At 40.6% G+C, this 15,401-nt stretch overlaps 1 protein-coding gene across 1 annotated transcript; it reads left to right on the top strand.

Annotated features, from left to right (window-relative positions):
* The first annotated feature begins 436 nt into the window (after positions 1-436).
* On the top strand, positions 437-14,125 carry LOC123725438 (B-cell receptor CD22). Its single transcript, XM_045690919.1, has 9 exons — positions 437-533; positions 5,193-5,270; positions 5,534-5,875; positions 9,498-9,719; positions 11,299-11,562; positions 11,727-11,817; positions 11,923-11,977; positions 12,061-12,296; positions 13,176-14,125. The coding sequence occupies exons 2-9, from the start codon at positions 5,216-5,218 to the stop codon at positions 13,279-13,281; spliced, it is 1,371 nt and encodes a 456-aa protein (XP_045546875.1). The 5' UTR covers positions 437-533; positions 5,193-5,215; the 3' UTR covers positions 13,282-14,125.
* Positions 14,126-15,401: the final 1,276 nt, after the last annotated feature.

Genomic DNA, 15,401 nt, shown 5'->3' with positions numbered 1-15,401 from the left:
ACTCGGTATCTGATTACAAGAACTTTTGACCAAAACGTTATATATCTGAATTAGTCAGCCTCGATGTTCAGTTATATTTTACATTACTATTATTTTGTTATATGTTATTGTGACAGGTTAAAGGAAATACTCATAGCCTGTTATACATTAAAAAGTATTAGTAAGTTCATAGTATGTGAGGATCTTAAAACATCTAAGGTTAAAAAGATCATGCATTCTATATTAGTTGATAGAGATTGATAACATTCATATAATTGTGTTAAAAAGTTAAAATCCGTCAAGCGTACAAAGGGTAAGAATTGTAAAAGGAATGTGTAAACATTACATTGATTACTTTATTTTGTGGTGCCTAATTGAAGGGGAAAAGTGTTAATCTGTGATCTACTAAATGCTCTTAATCTATGAGCCTGAGATCGATTGCTCTGGTCTCCACCCAAGTTCGCGGGGAAATCGCGGGTTTTTCCTCATTGCACTGAAGGTTATTGAGGAAACGATACCATATCATGCTCGTGATTATTTCTCCCCTTTTTCAGGTACGTTATTGAAGATTAAACAGAGTCATTTAAATGTAATAACTCGCTAACATGTCAAGAGTGTTTAGGTGTGTCTTAGTAACATCTTGAGGAAGTTAGAGTTAAGTTTTCTGAGAGTAATATGAGCTCTGCTCGGTTGCATGAAGGATAGCTTCGTACTGAGAGTAGCTGCCATTTTATGTCGATCATCAATGAACATGTGCGTTGTTATTAATAAGATATTTTGCGGTGTTGTTTGTATAATGGTTTTTCAAACACTTTATTGACTGTTGATAAATTGAGTTATGGTTTACTGAGTTAAAGCTTTGTGCTTGACAGTTACATTGATATTAGTATATGTTTCAGTGAATTCGTGTATACTGTTGTGACTTGAATAAGCCTTGTACCCTACAACACTAGCTCTTTCCTGTAGATCTGTTGTTCTGTAAAATGTGTTACTTTTGTAAAATGATTGCACTAAAGGTTATTGAGGAAACGATACCATATCACGCTCGTGATTATTTCTCCCCTTTTTCAGGGGCGTAACAATCTGTCTGAAAAAATCATCAGACTTGTGAGACTAAATATGAACTACTGTATTACTTCATATGGTACTGTAACATGATACACATAATATACGTTTGTGTGATTTCTTAAATAGTTTTTATGACAAGTTAAGGCACAATTTTGCCTCAATGTCCAGGAAAGAGTTCTGCTTGATGCAACGTTTCTTATTGCTTTAAAAAAATGTGTGAAGTGTGATATTTTTTGTAGTCTTTTCAGAATAAACTTCATTGTCATTGTTTCCACCTTGTTATAACAGTTTCTTCAGTGGAGAGGAAATGAAAAGCTTTCAAAATCTCACCTCTTATAGTGTACAGTACATACAGTAACTACAAATAATACATTTACATTGGTTTGGAGGGCAATAGTGGTTTATTCACCTTCAATATCATCATCATCTGTACAAAATAAACACAGACACTTTCAGAAGGAGCAAATGTCCTGTTACATGAAATATTATTTATTGCCATTTTAAAAGACATCATGCAGACACAATATGACATCATGGATGTTTGGAGTGTTGAAGGTAGTTCCATCAGCGAGGGCATTCCACTCCGGAAGACAGAAAGATGGAACATACCGGAATGTTCCATGATTGTTAATATATCTCACAGTTTATTTCTTCATTTAAAGCCTTTGTCCTTAGATGAATATCCACCATTTTGTCCAAGTAGTAGTTAGAGAATAGAATACATCATTGTTTAGTGAGAATGTGATGTCATATGTTTCATGACCCCCTAACTAGTGTGAAACTTTCCCAGGTAGGAAGAGAGGGGTGAGGGGTGGATGGGAGAGTGGAGATCCAATGGAGAGGTATCGTTTACCCCCCTGACATCTCCATTGAGTCTGTTTTTGGATAGAGCATGGGGCGGGGGCAGTGGGGGTAAATATGGGCGTCCCTTCTGGTATGCCACACCCACAGGAAGTGTCACTAAATGACGTCGAACAGATGCATTGACTGCATGATGTTCTCATCCTGGCCTGGAGGCAGGAAGGGACAAAATGCACAACGGGTAAGAGGCAGCTGGAGAGAAGGTTTAATTCTATTTCCATGTATCTCTTTCCTCCTAGAAACCCTGTTGTATAAGAACCCAAAGTGAACCGGAGGGCCTTGTTGTGGTCACAATAACAACCCTTTGTCAGACATCCCTGTGGTCCTTCACACATTCCTGAGTCAGTACCTAGGGATTAGTAGAGGTCATCCAGACCGTTTTTACATGTATAAACAGCTGGATCTCGTCTGAGTGGTTAGCTGACAATGCCGAGACCCGCTACGTACTTAATGCTGATTGGTTTAGGTTCTGTCCACTATAGTGCTGTCTGGTCAGAACATGGTGTTGAGGCCCGTCACTCTACTCTTGATGGTCACCACCACCACATACATGCAGACACAGCTGTTTCCATTTGAAGATGTTTTATATTATTGTGTGGTTATATTGGCTGGTCTCACACTTCAGTAAGGAACTGCATGTCAAAAGTCTGTCAGCAACACAACACTTCTCAAGACTGAAGATGCCGTGCACTAACTAAAGGTGAGGGGAGGTGGTGTCCTGCAGCGCATCCAAGTACCCTGATTGGTTGGATGAACAGCGGTGTGAAGGGTGATTGACAGGGCTGCAGGCCAATCAAGTTGAGAAGGCAAACACATGCACACAGTCATACCATGCCCATTGGGCTCTGGTCAGAGGTAGTGCACTATAGGGATTGGGGTGTCATTTTGGACGACCCGCGGAATAAAGTAGTTTGTGGGTCTAAATGTGTGTTTTTTTGTCAAGTAGCCAGTGTTGTGTTCCACCATTCTATCTGATTCATTTCCAGTTTGTTATGTTGTTATTATCCCAACATTGTTGAGGACATTATTATTAGGATGGTGCAGTAATGTTGAGATGCCAATAGGGAGATCTGTAGTCTAGAACACTGGAATCTTCAGTACCACTTTGATACAGCTGATGAGGAGTGTAAATTTTAATGGGTTTGTAGAATAGAATGAAAATCTAATCAAAAGGTTACCGTGAAATGCTTACATACAAGTCCATGGAGCTTACCAGCTGTCAGCAGCATACCACCCTGCATCCCACTGCTAGCTTGCCTCTGAAGCTAAGCAGTGTTCACCCTGGTCAGTCCCTGGATGGGAGACCAGAACCTACTGGCAGTGGTGTTGGAGGGCCAGTAGGAGGCACTCTTTCCTCAGATCAAAATTATTATATGCCCGAGGGCAGTGATTGGGGATATTGCTCTGTATAGGGTGCTGTCTTTTGGATGGGACATTAAATGGGTGTCCTGACTCTCTGTGGTCACTAAAGATCCCATGGCACTTGTTGTAAGAGTAGGGGTGTTAACCCCAGTGTCCTAGCTAAAATTCTTGATCTGTCGCTCATGCCACCTAATCATCCCCTTATTTGAATTGGCTCATTCATGCCCCCTCCTCTTACCTTTGAACTATTCCCCAGGTTGTTGTTGTAAGTGAGAATGTGTTTTCAGTCAACTTACCTGGAAAAATAAGGCTTAGATAAATAATAATAAATATATATAGAACTTTGACCTTGTCCATGTAGAACTGAGAGGGGCAAGGCAACACATTCTAAGATATTATAAACATTCTAAATAGTTGGCTATAGTAAACACATTCTAAGATATAAACATTCTAAATAGTAGGCTATAGTAAACACATTCTAAGATATTATAAACATTCTAAATAGTAGGCTACAGTAAACACATTCTAAGATATTATAAACATTCTAAATAGTAGGCTACAGTAAACACATTCTAAGATATTATAAACATTCTAAATAGTAGGCTGTAGTAAACACATTCTAAGATATTATAAACATTCTAAATAGTAGGCTGTAGTAAACACATTCTAAGATATTATAAACATTCTAAATAGTAGGCTATAGTAAACACATTCTAAGATATTATAAACATTCCAAATAGTAGGCTATAGTAAACACATTCTAAGATATTATAAACATTCTAAATAGTAGGCTACAGTAAACACATTCTAAGATATTATAAACATTCTAAATAGTAGTCTATAGTAAACACATTCTAAGATATTATAAACATTCTAAATAGTAGGCTACAGTAAACACATTCTAAGATATTATAAACATTCCAAATAGCAGGCTATAGTAAACACATTCTAAGATATTATAAACATTCTAAATAGTAGGCTATAGTAAACACTATTCTGACGTGCTGGTCTGGTCCTCATGCATGTTAATGTCTTAAAGAGGAAGGAAAGGACAGTTCTGCATCAGCTACTTGTGTTCTGACTACTATAAATATGTATCAACCACAGAACCAACACTTACTAGCAGTTCCCACTCACTACCAGTCAGTTGACTCACTGTACAAGACCTCTCCCCTTCAGTCTGTAAGTACTCTTGATATCTTGAAATATAGTTGTTTGTTTTTAGCCACAAGTCATGTACTCAAGGGTCTCGGACTTGGAGTGCTGATCTAGGATCAGGTCCTGCTGGTCCATATAATTATGATCTAAATGGGAAACTAATCCTAGATCCTACTCTGAGATACTTTGTGAATACAGACACTATCATATAATGATGATATTAAAGGTATGTGTCTGTCACTTACTGTTTATCCTCACAGCTTGGGGATAGGAGTTATCATTGAACCTGGTGGTCAGTCTTTAGGCTGCTGTACAGCTTGACGGACCGTAGAGGATTGAACATTTATCCTCCTATATTTGGGGTTCTGAGAATAAAACAGCTTCAGAACAATCAATGTAGAAATATATGTTTACAGTACTACACATCTGTTCAATAAGTGACTTGTTGTTGTTGATGATGATGATGATTATGACTTTATTTTATCCATTAGATCTTTTTTTCTTGCATCATACATCATGTCATCTTAAATAGACAGACGTAGACAGACATGCAACACATCACACACATTACATACATAGTACAATAGACTTACAGACAGACAGTATTCACATAGACAACCATATAACACAATACAGCACAACACAATATGAGCCTGGTTCATTTTCAGTAATAAGGCCCTGTACCCCATTTACAGTTTCTACTTCAATGTATCAGGTGGAGTTATTCACCAGCTATAGAGTGAGTTGTTGTTTATGTTTCTAAGACTGCAGGGTGGGAGATGCAACAATGGCCTTGAGAACAGCAGGAAGTGTGTTGGTGGTCTTTCTCTGGTCTGTAGCAGGTATGGTCTCACTCTTAATTGTATTATAGTATCCTTAGACATTTCTAAAAGAATACAGATCTTGATGTTATTCTGGAGTGTTCAGTGGTGTCGTCTGTTAGGAATCTCCACTTCACTTTTATAGCTTCTTTTCACACCTCAATAAGTGCAGCTGTAGTTTCCATTCACACTCAACTCAGCAACTACAGACACAAAGTGTGGACAAAACCCTACTGTTAGTGTAAGCCAGTAGGTAATACCCTTGTGTTGTGTGAATGTTTCAGTGGTACTGGGTCAGACTGGCTGGAGTGTGACTTGCACCAAGAAGAGTATCTGTGCCTTTAAGGGGTCAAAAGTGGAGCTGTCCTGCTCTTACACATATCCCAGCGTTCATACAATCACAACAACCTTCTGGTTCACTAAATATGATGCTGAGGGGAAACCTGTGAGTCTGAGAGATGACCCAGACTACAATCGTCGTGTGACGTACCATAGAGATAAGAAGAATAGACTGACAATCAGAGACCTGAGAGAGAAAGACTCAGCTACGTACAAGTTCAGATTTATAACAGATCAGACTGGAGGGAAATATACTGGTGATCCTGGAGTCACTCTGTCTGTAACAGGTACAGTAACATTCTATATACTGGTGATCCTGGAGTCACTCTGTCTGTCACAGGTACAGTAACATTCTATATACTGGTGATCCTGGAGTCACTCTGTCTGTCACAGGTACAGTAACATTCTATATACTGGTGATCCTGGAGTCACTGTCTGTCACAGGTACAGTAACATTCTATATACTGGTGATCCTGGAGTCACTCTGTCTGTCACAGGTACAGTAACATTCTATATACTGGTGATCCTGGAGTCACTCTGTCTGTAACAGGTACAGTAACATTCTATATACTGGTGATCCTGGAGTCTCTCTGTCTGTCACAGGTACAGTAACATTCTATATACTGGTGATCCTGGAGTCACTCTGTCTGTTACAGGTACAGTAACATTCTATATACTGGTGATCCTGGAGTCTCTCTGTCTGTCACAGGTACAGTAACATTCTATATACTGGTGATCCTGGAGTCTCTCTGTCTGTCACAGGTACAGTAACATTCTATATACTGGTGATCCTGGAGTCTCTCTGTCTGTCACAGGTACAGTAACATTCTATATACTGGTGATCCTGGAGTCACTCTGTCTGTAACAGGTACAGTAACATTCTATATACTGGTGATCCTGGAGTCACTCTGTCTGTCACAGGTACAGTAACATTCTATATACTGGTGATCCTGGAGTCACTCTGTCTGTCACAGGTACAGTAACATTCTATATACTGGTGATCCTGGAGTCTCTCTGTCTGTAACAGGTACAGTAACATTCTATATACTGGTGATCCTGGAGTCACTCTGTCTGTTACAGGTACAGTAACATTCTATATACTGGTGATCCTGGAGTCACTGTCTGTAACAGGTACAGTAACATTCTATATACTGGTGATCCTGGAGTCACTCTGTCTGTTACAGGTACAGTAACATTCTATATACTGGTGATCCTGGAGTCACTGTCTGTAACAGGTACAGTAACATTCTATATACTGGTGATCCTGGAGTCACTCTGTCTGTCACAGGTACAGTAACATTCTATATACTGGTGATCCTGGAGTCTCTCTGTCTGTAACAGGTACAGTAACATTCTATATACTGGTGATCCTGGAGTCACTCTGTCTGTAACAGGTACAGTAACATTCTATATACTGGTGATCCTGGAGTCTCTCTGTCTGTAACAGGTACAGTAACATTCTATATACTGGTGATCCTGGAGTCTCTCTGTCTGTTACAGGTACAGTAACATTCTATATACTGGTGATCCTGGAGTCTCTCTGTCTGTCACAGGTACAGTAACATTCTATATACTGGTGATCCTGGAGTCTCTCTGTCTGTCACAGGTACAGTAACATTCTATATACTACTTTTCTTTCCTTTTCAAATCTTTATTTATTTATTTGAGGTTTTGCAGGATGAAATCTATTGAGATGCATCACCTAGTTTTCAAGTGTTTAAATGAAAAAAGCAAAGCAAACTATACTTACTAACAAGAATAATATGGCAACTAATCAAATCAAATGTTATTTGTCACATACACATGGTTAGCAGATGTTAATGCGAGTGTAGCGAAATGATTGTGCTTCTAGTTGCAACAATGCAGTAATAACTAACAAGTAATCTAACAAATTCACAACAACTACCTTATTCACACAAATGTAAAGGGATGAATGGGAATATGTACATATAAATATACGGATGAGCGATAGCCGTGCGGCATAGGCAAGATGCAGTAGTCTTTGATGTACCTGTACTGACCTCGCCTTTTGGATGATTGCGGGGTGAACAGGCAGTGCCTCGGGTGGTTGTTGTCCTTGATGATCTTTTTGGCCTTCCTGTGACATCGGGTGGTGTAGGTGTCCTGGAGGGCAGGTAGTTTGCACCCGGTGATGCGTTGTGCAGACCTCACTACCCTCTGGAGAGCCTTATGGTTGTGGGCGGAGCAGCTGCCGTACCAGGCGGTGATACAGCCTGACAGGATGCTCTCGATTGTGCATCTGTAACAGTTTGTGAGGGTTTTAGGTGACAATCCACATTTCTTCAGCCTCCTGAGGTTGAAGAGGCGCTGTTGCACCTTCTTCACCACGCTGTCTGTGTTGGAGGACCATTTCAGTTTGTCCGTGATGTGTACGCCGAGGAACTTAAAAGGGGGGGTGCTCCCTCTGCTGTTTCCTGAAGTCCACGATCATCTCCTTTGTTTTGTTGACGTTGAGTGAGAGGTTATTTTCCTGACACCACACTCCGAGGGCCCTCACCTCCTCCCTGTAGGCCGTCTCATCATTGTTGGTAATCAAGCTTACTACTGTAGTGTCGTCTGCAAACTTGATGATTGAGTTGGATGCGTGCATGGCCACGCAGTCATGGGTGAACAGGGAGTACAGGAGAGGTCTCAGAACACACCCTTGTGGGACCCCAGTGTTGAGGATCAGTGGGGTGGAGATGTTGTTTCCTACCCTCACCACCTGGGGCGGCCCGTCAGGAAGTCCAGGACCCAGTTGCACAGTGCGGGGTCGAGACCCAGGGTCTCGAGCTTAATGACGAGTTTGTAGGGTACTATGGTGTTAAATGCTGAGCTGTAGTCAATGAACAGCATTCTCACATATGTATTCCTCCTGTCCAGATGGGATACTGCAGTGTGCAGTGTGATGGCGATTGCATCGTCAGTGGACCCGTTAGGGGGGGAGATGTGGAGTGGGTCTAGGGTGACAGGTAGGGTGGAGGTGATATGATCCTTGACTAGTCTCTCAAAGCACTTCATGATGACAGAAGTGAGTGCTATGGGGCGATAGTAATTTAGTTCAGATAGCTTAGCTTTCTTGGGAACAGGAACACTGGTTTCCATCTTGAAGCATGTGGAGACAACAGACTGGGATAGGGATTGGTTGAATATGTCCGTAAATACCCCAGCCAGCTGGTCTGCACATGCTCAGAGGACACAGCTAGGGATGCTGTCTGGGCCGGCAGCCTTGTGAGGGTTAACACGGTTAATGTTTTACTCACGTCGGCCATGGAGAAGGAGAGCCCACAGGTTTTGATAGCGGGCCATGTCAGTGGCACTGTATAGTCCTCAAAGCGAGCAAAGAAGTTGTTTATTCTGTCTGGGAGCAAGACATTGATGTTATCTTTTAGTAATCCGTGATTGACTGTAGACCCTGCCACTTGCGTCTCATATTTGGGCCGTTGAATTGCTACTCTACTTTGTCTCGATACTAACGCTTTGCTTGTTTGATCGCTCACCGAGTCAGCGTATTCATAAATGTTGTTGTCTGAGGCTACCCGCAACACATCCCATTCCACGTGATCAAAGCAATCTTGAAGCGTGGAATCCGATTAGTCAGACCAGCGTTGGACAGATCTGAGCACGGGCATTTCCTGTTTTAGTTTCTGTCTATAGGCTTGGAGTAACAAAATGGAGTCAAGGTCAGATTTGTCGAAAGCAGGGCGAGGTAGGACTCAGCTGAGTATCGCTTCACTTTTAAAACAGACAACTTTGAATGGGGTCATAGTTTCCCAGGAACAACTCTGACTGTCACAGGTAATACTACACTGTATGATACAACTGTAAATCATATTGAATTACAGGAGAAAATAAATGAACCATCCTGTTAACACAGAGGTGTATGTGGTTTTATACATATTGTTTCAGGTCTGCAGGTGAAGGTGACTCCTGCTGGAGAGGGACAGAGGACACTGACCTGTAGCACCACCTGCACTCTGACTAACAACTTCAACCCCACCTACATCTGGTACAAGAACAGACAACCTGTAAGAAAGGCCTCCTCCCCCATGTACTCCATCAGCAGTGAGGATGCAGACAGTTACTCCTGTGCTGTAAAAGGCCACGATGGTCTCAGCTCTCCTGCAGTGTGTGAGTACAGTACAATAGTACTGTCACGCCCTGATCTGTTTCACCTGTCCTTGTGATGGTCTCCACCCCCTCCAGGTGTCTCTTATTTTCCCCAGTGTATTGTTCCCTGTGTTTCCTGTCTTTCTGTGCCAGTTCGTCTTGTATATTCAAGTCAACCAGCGTGTTTTTCCCGTGCTCCTGCTTTTCTATTCTCCTTTACTAGTCCTCCCGGTTTTGACCTTTGCCTGTTTTTCTGGACTCCATTCCCGCCTACCTGACCATTCTGCCTGCCCTGACCTCTAGCCTGCTTGCCATTCTGTACCTCTGAACTGGTTTTGACCTTTTGCCTGTCCACAACCATTCTCTTACCTACCCTTTCTGGATTGTTAATAAACATCTTGGACTCTGACCATCTGCCTCCTGTGTCTGCATCTGTGTCTCACCTTGTGCCCTTATAAGTACAATATACTACTTAGCAAGTATCATGCATCTTACTTTATCAATCATTACAGAACAAAAAGCCTTTTTTACTCATTGTCTATATTACTGTAAAATCTTATAATTATTATGAAAGTATTGTGACATTAAGGCTTTGGGACATTAATCTTTTACATCAGACAAACCAAAGAACACCTCAGTGTCAGTCAGTCCCTCTGGTGAAATAGTGGAGGACAGTTCAGTGACTCTGACCTGCAGCAGTGATGCCAACCCACCTGTGGACAAATACACCTGGTACAAGAAGAATGGAGGTGACTATCAGAGTATGACAGGACCACAGCATGTCTTCAATCAAATCCAGTCATCTGACAGTGGAGAGTACTACTGTGAGGCCCAGAATGAGATGGGGACAGACAGGTCTAGGACCATAAACATGGATGTGAAGTGTGAGTAAAGTACAGCTCAGTGTTTGAATGATAAGGTAGCAAAACAATTGGAATTAAATGCATTAGTCCTAAAGCATAACATCTCCATCTGTATTTATTAACGTTTTGTGTAAGTTAGAGTTTTAGATAGTTCTCTGACTTAACAGATCATTTATTTTTGACATGACATTTGTAAATATACTACGGTCATAAATATACTACTGTCATATCCTTCTGACAAATTCTCCTTTACCAGACGGCCCAAAGAGCACTTCAGTGTCAGTCAGTCCCTCTGGTGAAATAGTGGAGGACAGTTCAGTGACTCTGACCTGCTGCAGTGATGCCAACCCACCTGTGGACAAATACACCTGGTACAAGAAGAATGGAGTCTACTATCCATCAACCACCTATATGACCACAGGACCACATCTTGTCTTCAATCATATCAAGTCCTCAGTCACTGGAGAGTACTACTGTGAGGCCTGGAATGGGATTAAGACAGGGAGGCCTGAGTATATCAACATCAATGTGAGATGTGAGTAAAGTACAGCTCAGTATCACATGTGTTCCTGTTAATGTTTTGTGTTAGTGGATTCTATTTTTAATAGTCTGGCTTCACAGATTTTTGACATATCATGACCATTATAATCATCTGACAAATTCTAATTTATTTTTTTACGTTTAATTTGTAAATATACTACTGTCATAACCCTCTGATAAATTCTCCTTAACATCAGATAAACCAAAGAGCACCTCAGTGTCAGTCAGTCCCTCTGGTGAAATAGTGGAGGGCAGTTCAGTGACTCTGACCTGCAGCAGTGATGCCAACCCACCTGTGGACAAATACACCTGGTACTTTCAAAATGAGACTTTTCTAAATGGATTTGGACAGATGTACAACATAAGTAAGTTCAAGTCTAAGGACAATGGACATTACCACTGTGAGGCCTGGAATGGAAGAGGATCTAGGAACTCTACAGCTCTGATGATCATTTTACCAGGTGAACTTTCATCTTCAATATTTCAATACAAAATGACATTTCAATCTAATATTAATAATTATACATTGGCTTATCAGACTGTTTAATATTTATATATACATTGAGATTAGATCAGTTAACAAATATTGTACTATTGTACTCATATCATCCATATTATATTATAGGGAAACAGACCTCAGTTGTGACTGCAGCTGTAGGAATCATAGTGGTTGTTCTGGTTCTCATCCTCTGTCTCTCTGGACTCATGTGGTTCAGGTGAGTGATTCTTTTAAAGATTATTTCACTCTAACACTTTTTTATTAACTTCATTTGTTCATTAATTCATTAAATAATAAATGTATTAATTAATGTGCAAACCAGGAAGAAGTCCTCCATATCCACCTCTGACACAAGAGACACATCAGAGAATGTACAGGTGAGTCTGTTACAATCAGATTATTTGTATTGCTTTGTGGAACATTTCTACTCATTATGTTGTCTGTCCTCTCTTCCCATCAGGGAGACTCTAGTCCAGTGTATGAAAACGTCTCAAGCGTGGCCATGGCCCCTACTGCAGCAAAGACAGCAGCCACCGTCGACCAGGATGATGTTCACTATGCCAGCGTCCACTTCTCTCGCTTCAAAAACCAGGAAGTGCCTCTGTACTCCACCGTCCAGCTGCCTCAACCCCAGAAACAGGACGAGGATGTCCAGTACGATGCTGTAAAATTCAACCTCTCCAGTGCTGCCAACCAGTGAGCATATTCTGCCATTGAAACAACATAGAGTCAATTCTAGAGCATTGTGGATACACCGCATTACAGGAGAAGTTGGCTTTTTTACAACCAAATTTCTATTTTTTTTATGTAAATGCCATGTTATAGAAGGGTCCAGACACCTTTTATTGCGATTTACCCAACCAGCAATTCACTTCCTCATCCTCGTTGTGCAGTACGGAGGCTCTGAAAAAAGATAAACACTCCAAAAACACCCAAATACTGTCTTTTAGAAACAGAAAGCTCTCAGTATAGTGATGCAGGTCTTTAGATGTAACAGTTGTACACATGAAATTGTGTCATTCCAAACTTTATCCACAACGTTATATTCCATTTTGTGTGACTCGTGCTGTTTCCCCGTCCAACTGTTCTATTCTCTGTGTATCATGCTGCTAGAACGGACGAGAGGCATCGTTCAAGTCTCAACAACATGGAACATAACGTTGCGGATAAAGTTCTGGATGACACAATTTCATGTGTACAACATCTAAAGACAAGCATCACTATAGACTAGTTAGAGCTTTTTAGATTCTAAAAGGATGTTTTGGGGTGTTTTTGGAGCCCACTTACTGAACAACGAGGATGAGGAAGTGAATAGATGGTTGGGAATAGTTTCTCAAAAAAAGAGTGAATTCGCACCAAAATAATCTGGACCCTCCTATAACATTCCAGTTACATATGTTTTTAGATTTGGTTGTAAACAAGCTATATTCTTGATTACAGCTCATTCACATGCTGCTGCTTATTGGACGAGAAGACCATGATGGGTCTTGGTCAAAGTAATGCACTATAAAAGAGAATATGAAGGTTTTTTGGAGGGATGCAGATTCAGTTAAATTTCTGTTTCTCTTTCTTCAGACCCACGGCAGCACAAGCAGCTGAGGAGGACTCTTCTGAGATCTATAGTAGAGTCAACAAACCCAGAGGACCTGAACACAACAAACCCAGAACCAAGAAGACCTGAACACAACAAGTTTGACAGAAACCTTGTATATCTGGACATGTCTAGTCCAACTAAGTGTTATAATAATATATCATGATATGCCATTTAGAAATGCTTTCATCCAAAGTGACTTATTATGTGTGGATCCATCTTTCATGCCGGTGGCACCATTGGGAATTGAACCCATACACCATGTTCTACCAACTGAGTCACAGGACTATTGTATTCACACTTAGTAGGAGTGCTGATCTAGGGTCAGTTTTGCCTTTTAAACTATGATGAATAAGATGGGAAACCTTGTAAATCATTTGTATGTTAAATATTTTTCCATAAATGTTTAAGTAACATGGAACAGAATCTGAACACAACTTTGCTTTGTATTTCTGTAATAGCCTCGATGTACAGTTCTATTTTATATGAAGGCTGAGAACATTATAAATATATGTTTTAATTTCTTCTTGATGTTTGCTCACAGGAACAATACTTCTATTCTACAGTTGTCACGACTTCCACCGAGGGTGACTCCTCTCCCTGTTTGGGCGGTGCTCGGCGTCGCCGGCCTACTAGCTGCCACCGATCCCCTTTTCCTTTTCATTTAGTGCTGTCTAGTTTTACACACCTGTGTCTTGTTTTCTCTGATTTAGGTGGGTATAATTTTCCCCGCTGCAGGTTAGGCTGCGTGCGGGATTGTTTGCCTTAGGGAACATGTAAGGGGTGCGTGCCTGCACCACGGGCGTTGTTTGTTTCATTTACGGTATGTGTTTACCGGGGACATATTTGCTCGTGGCTAGTGGAGTTGAGGTTTCTCCCCTGTGTGTGTCGCTGTGCTTGTGGAACCACCAAAATAAACAATGGATTCTCCTTGAACCCTTCTGCTCTCCTGCTCCTGATTCCACACACCCCCCTCCATCGAGAGGCCTTGTTACAATAGTACCATTCTGTTGCATTCTACAGTACTTTACTATTATACTACATTCTACAGTACTATTCTGTTACATTCTACTGTCCTGTACAGTACTATTCTGTTACATTCTACAGTACTGTACTATTCATTTACATTATACAGTACTATTCTATTACGGTACATTCTACAGTACTATATTGCAGTATACTGTACTATTCTATTACGTTATACAGTCCTATTCTATTACAGTCCTGTACTTTTACAGTACAGTACTTTTACAGTACAGTACTATTACAGTACTATTCTATTACAGTACTGTAAGATGATACACAATGTTACCTTGATATTTTCATATACATTTATTATTGGTTTTATGACAAAGTTATGGTAATATTTTACCTCATTGTTCTGATGCAACGTTTCTTATCACTTTGTAGTGTCTGTGACTGTCATATGATGACATGCTATTTTAACAAATCCATTACCTAACGTTTAATTGATTATGTGATTGAATTAAATCATGCAACAATTAACTCACTAATAACCTGGGGCTTATTTAAAGGATTTCTCTCTTCCAAATGAACTCTTACAGATCTAAAAATATCTTACATTTCAGTCATCCATTATTCTTGACCTCATTCAGTCTCATCTGAACGTCGTAAAATTATTGGTTATCTGCACGAACTCTGGTTTCCATAATGAATCAGCAATATACACATTGGCTTATTTATTTAATAACTAAATAATCACACAGAATGACATAAACAAACAGTAGATATTGGTTACTGACAATGATAGAAAAGTCCCTAGTGCACTAAGCGGATATGACCTCTCGGTAGACAAAAGAAAGGGGCGGGAAAGACAAAATGGATTCACTACACAGTCTATAATTACATTCATTGAAATGCTAATCCTTTGCACATGAACGGCCGCTCATTCGAGAATAATTGCAATGTTATATATATATATATTTACGCCCCTATGTCGTTGTCATCTTCTCTGTTGGAATCCTTGATCTTCCTGTGGGTTCCTCAGTCTCATTTTGTCCAACTAGTAATAGAGAATAAAGGACATTATTGCATAGTGTGAATGTGATGTCATATAGAATGAGTGCTATGGTCTCCAACACAGCGTGACTCTTGAGCCCACCATCCCAGGTAGGGGTTTTTGGGCAAGAGGGCTAGAGGGGAGAGAGAGGGAGACCCATGAGGAATGGGGGAGGGGCATGTTTTACCCC

The sequence above is a fragment of the Salmo salar genome, chromosome ssa12, assembly GCF_905237065.1.
Source record: "Salmo salar chromosome ssa12, Ssal_v3.1, whole genome shotgun sequence".
In the NCBI taxonomy this organism is placed as follows: domain Eukaryota; kingdom Metazoa; phylum Chordata; class Actinopteri; order Salmoniformes; family Salmonidae; genus Salmo; species Salmo salar.
The sequence above is the reverse complement of the archived record's forward strand: the minus strand, read 5'-3'. Positions and strand labels throughout refer to the sequence as shown.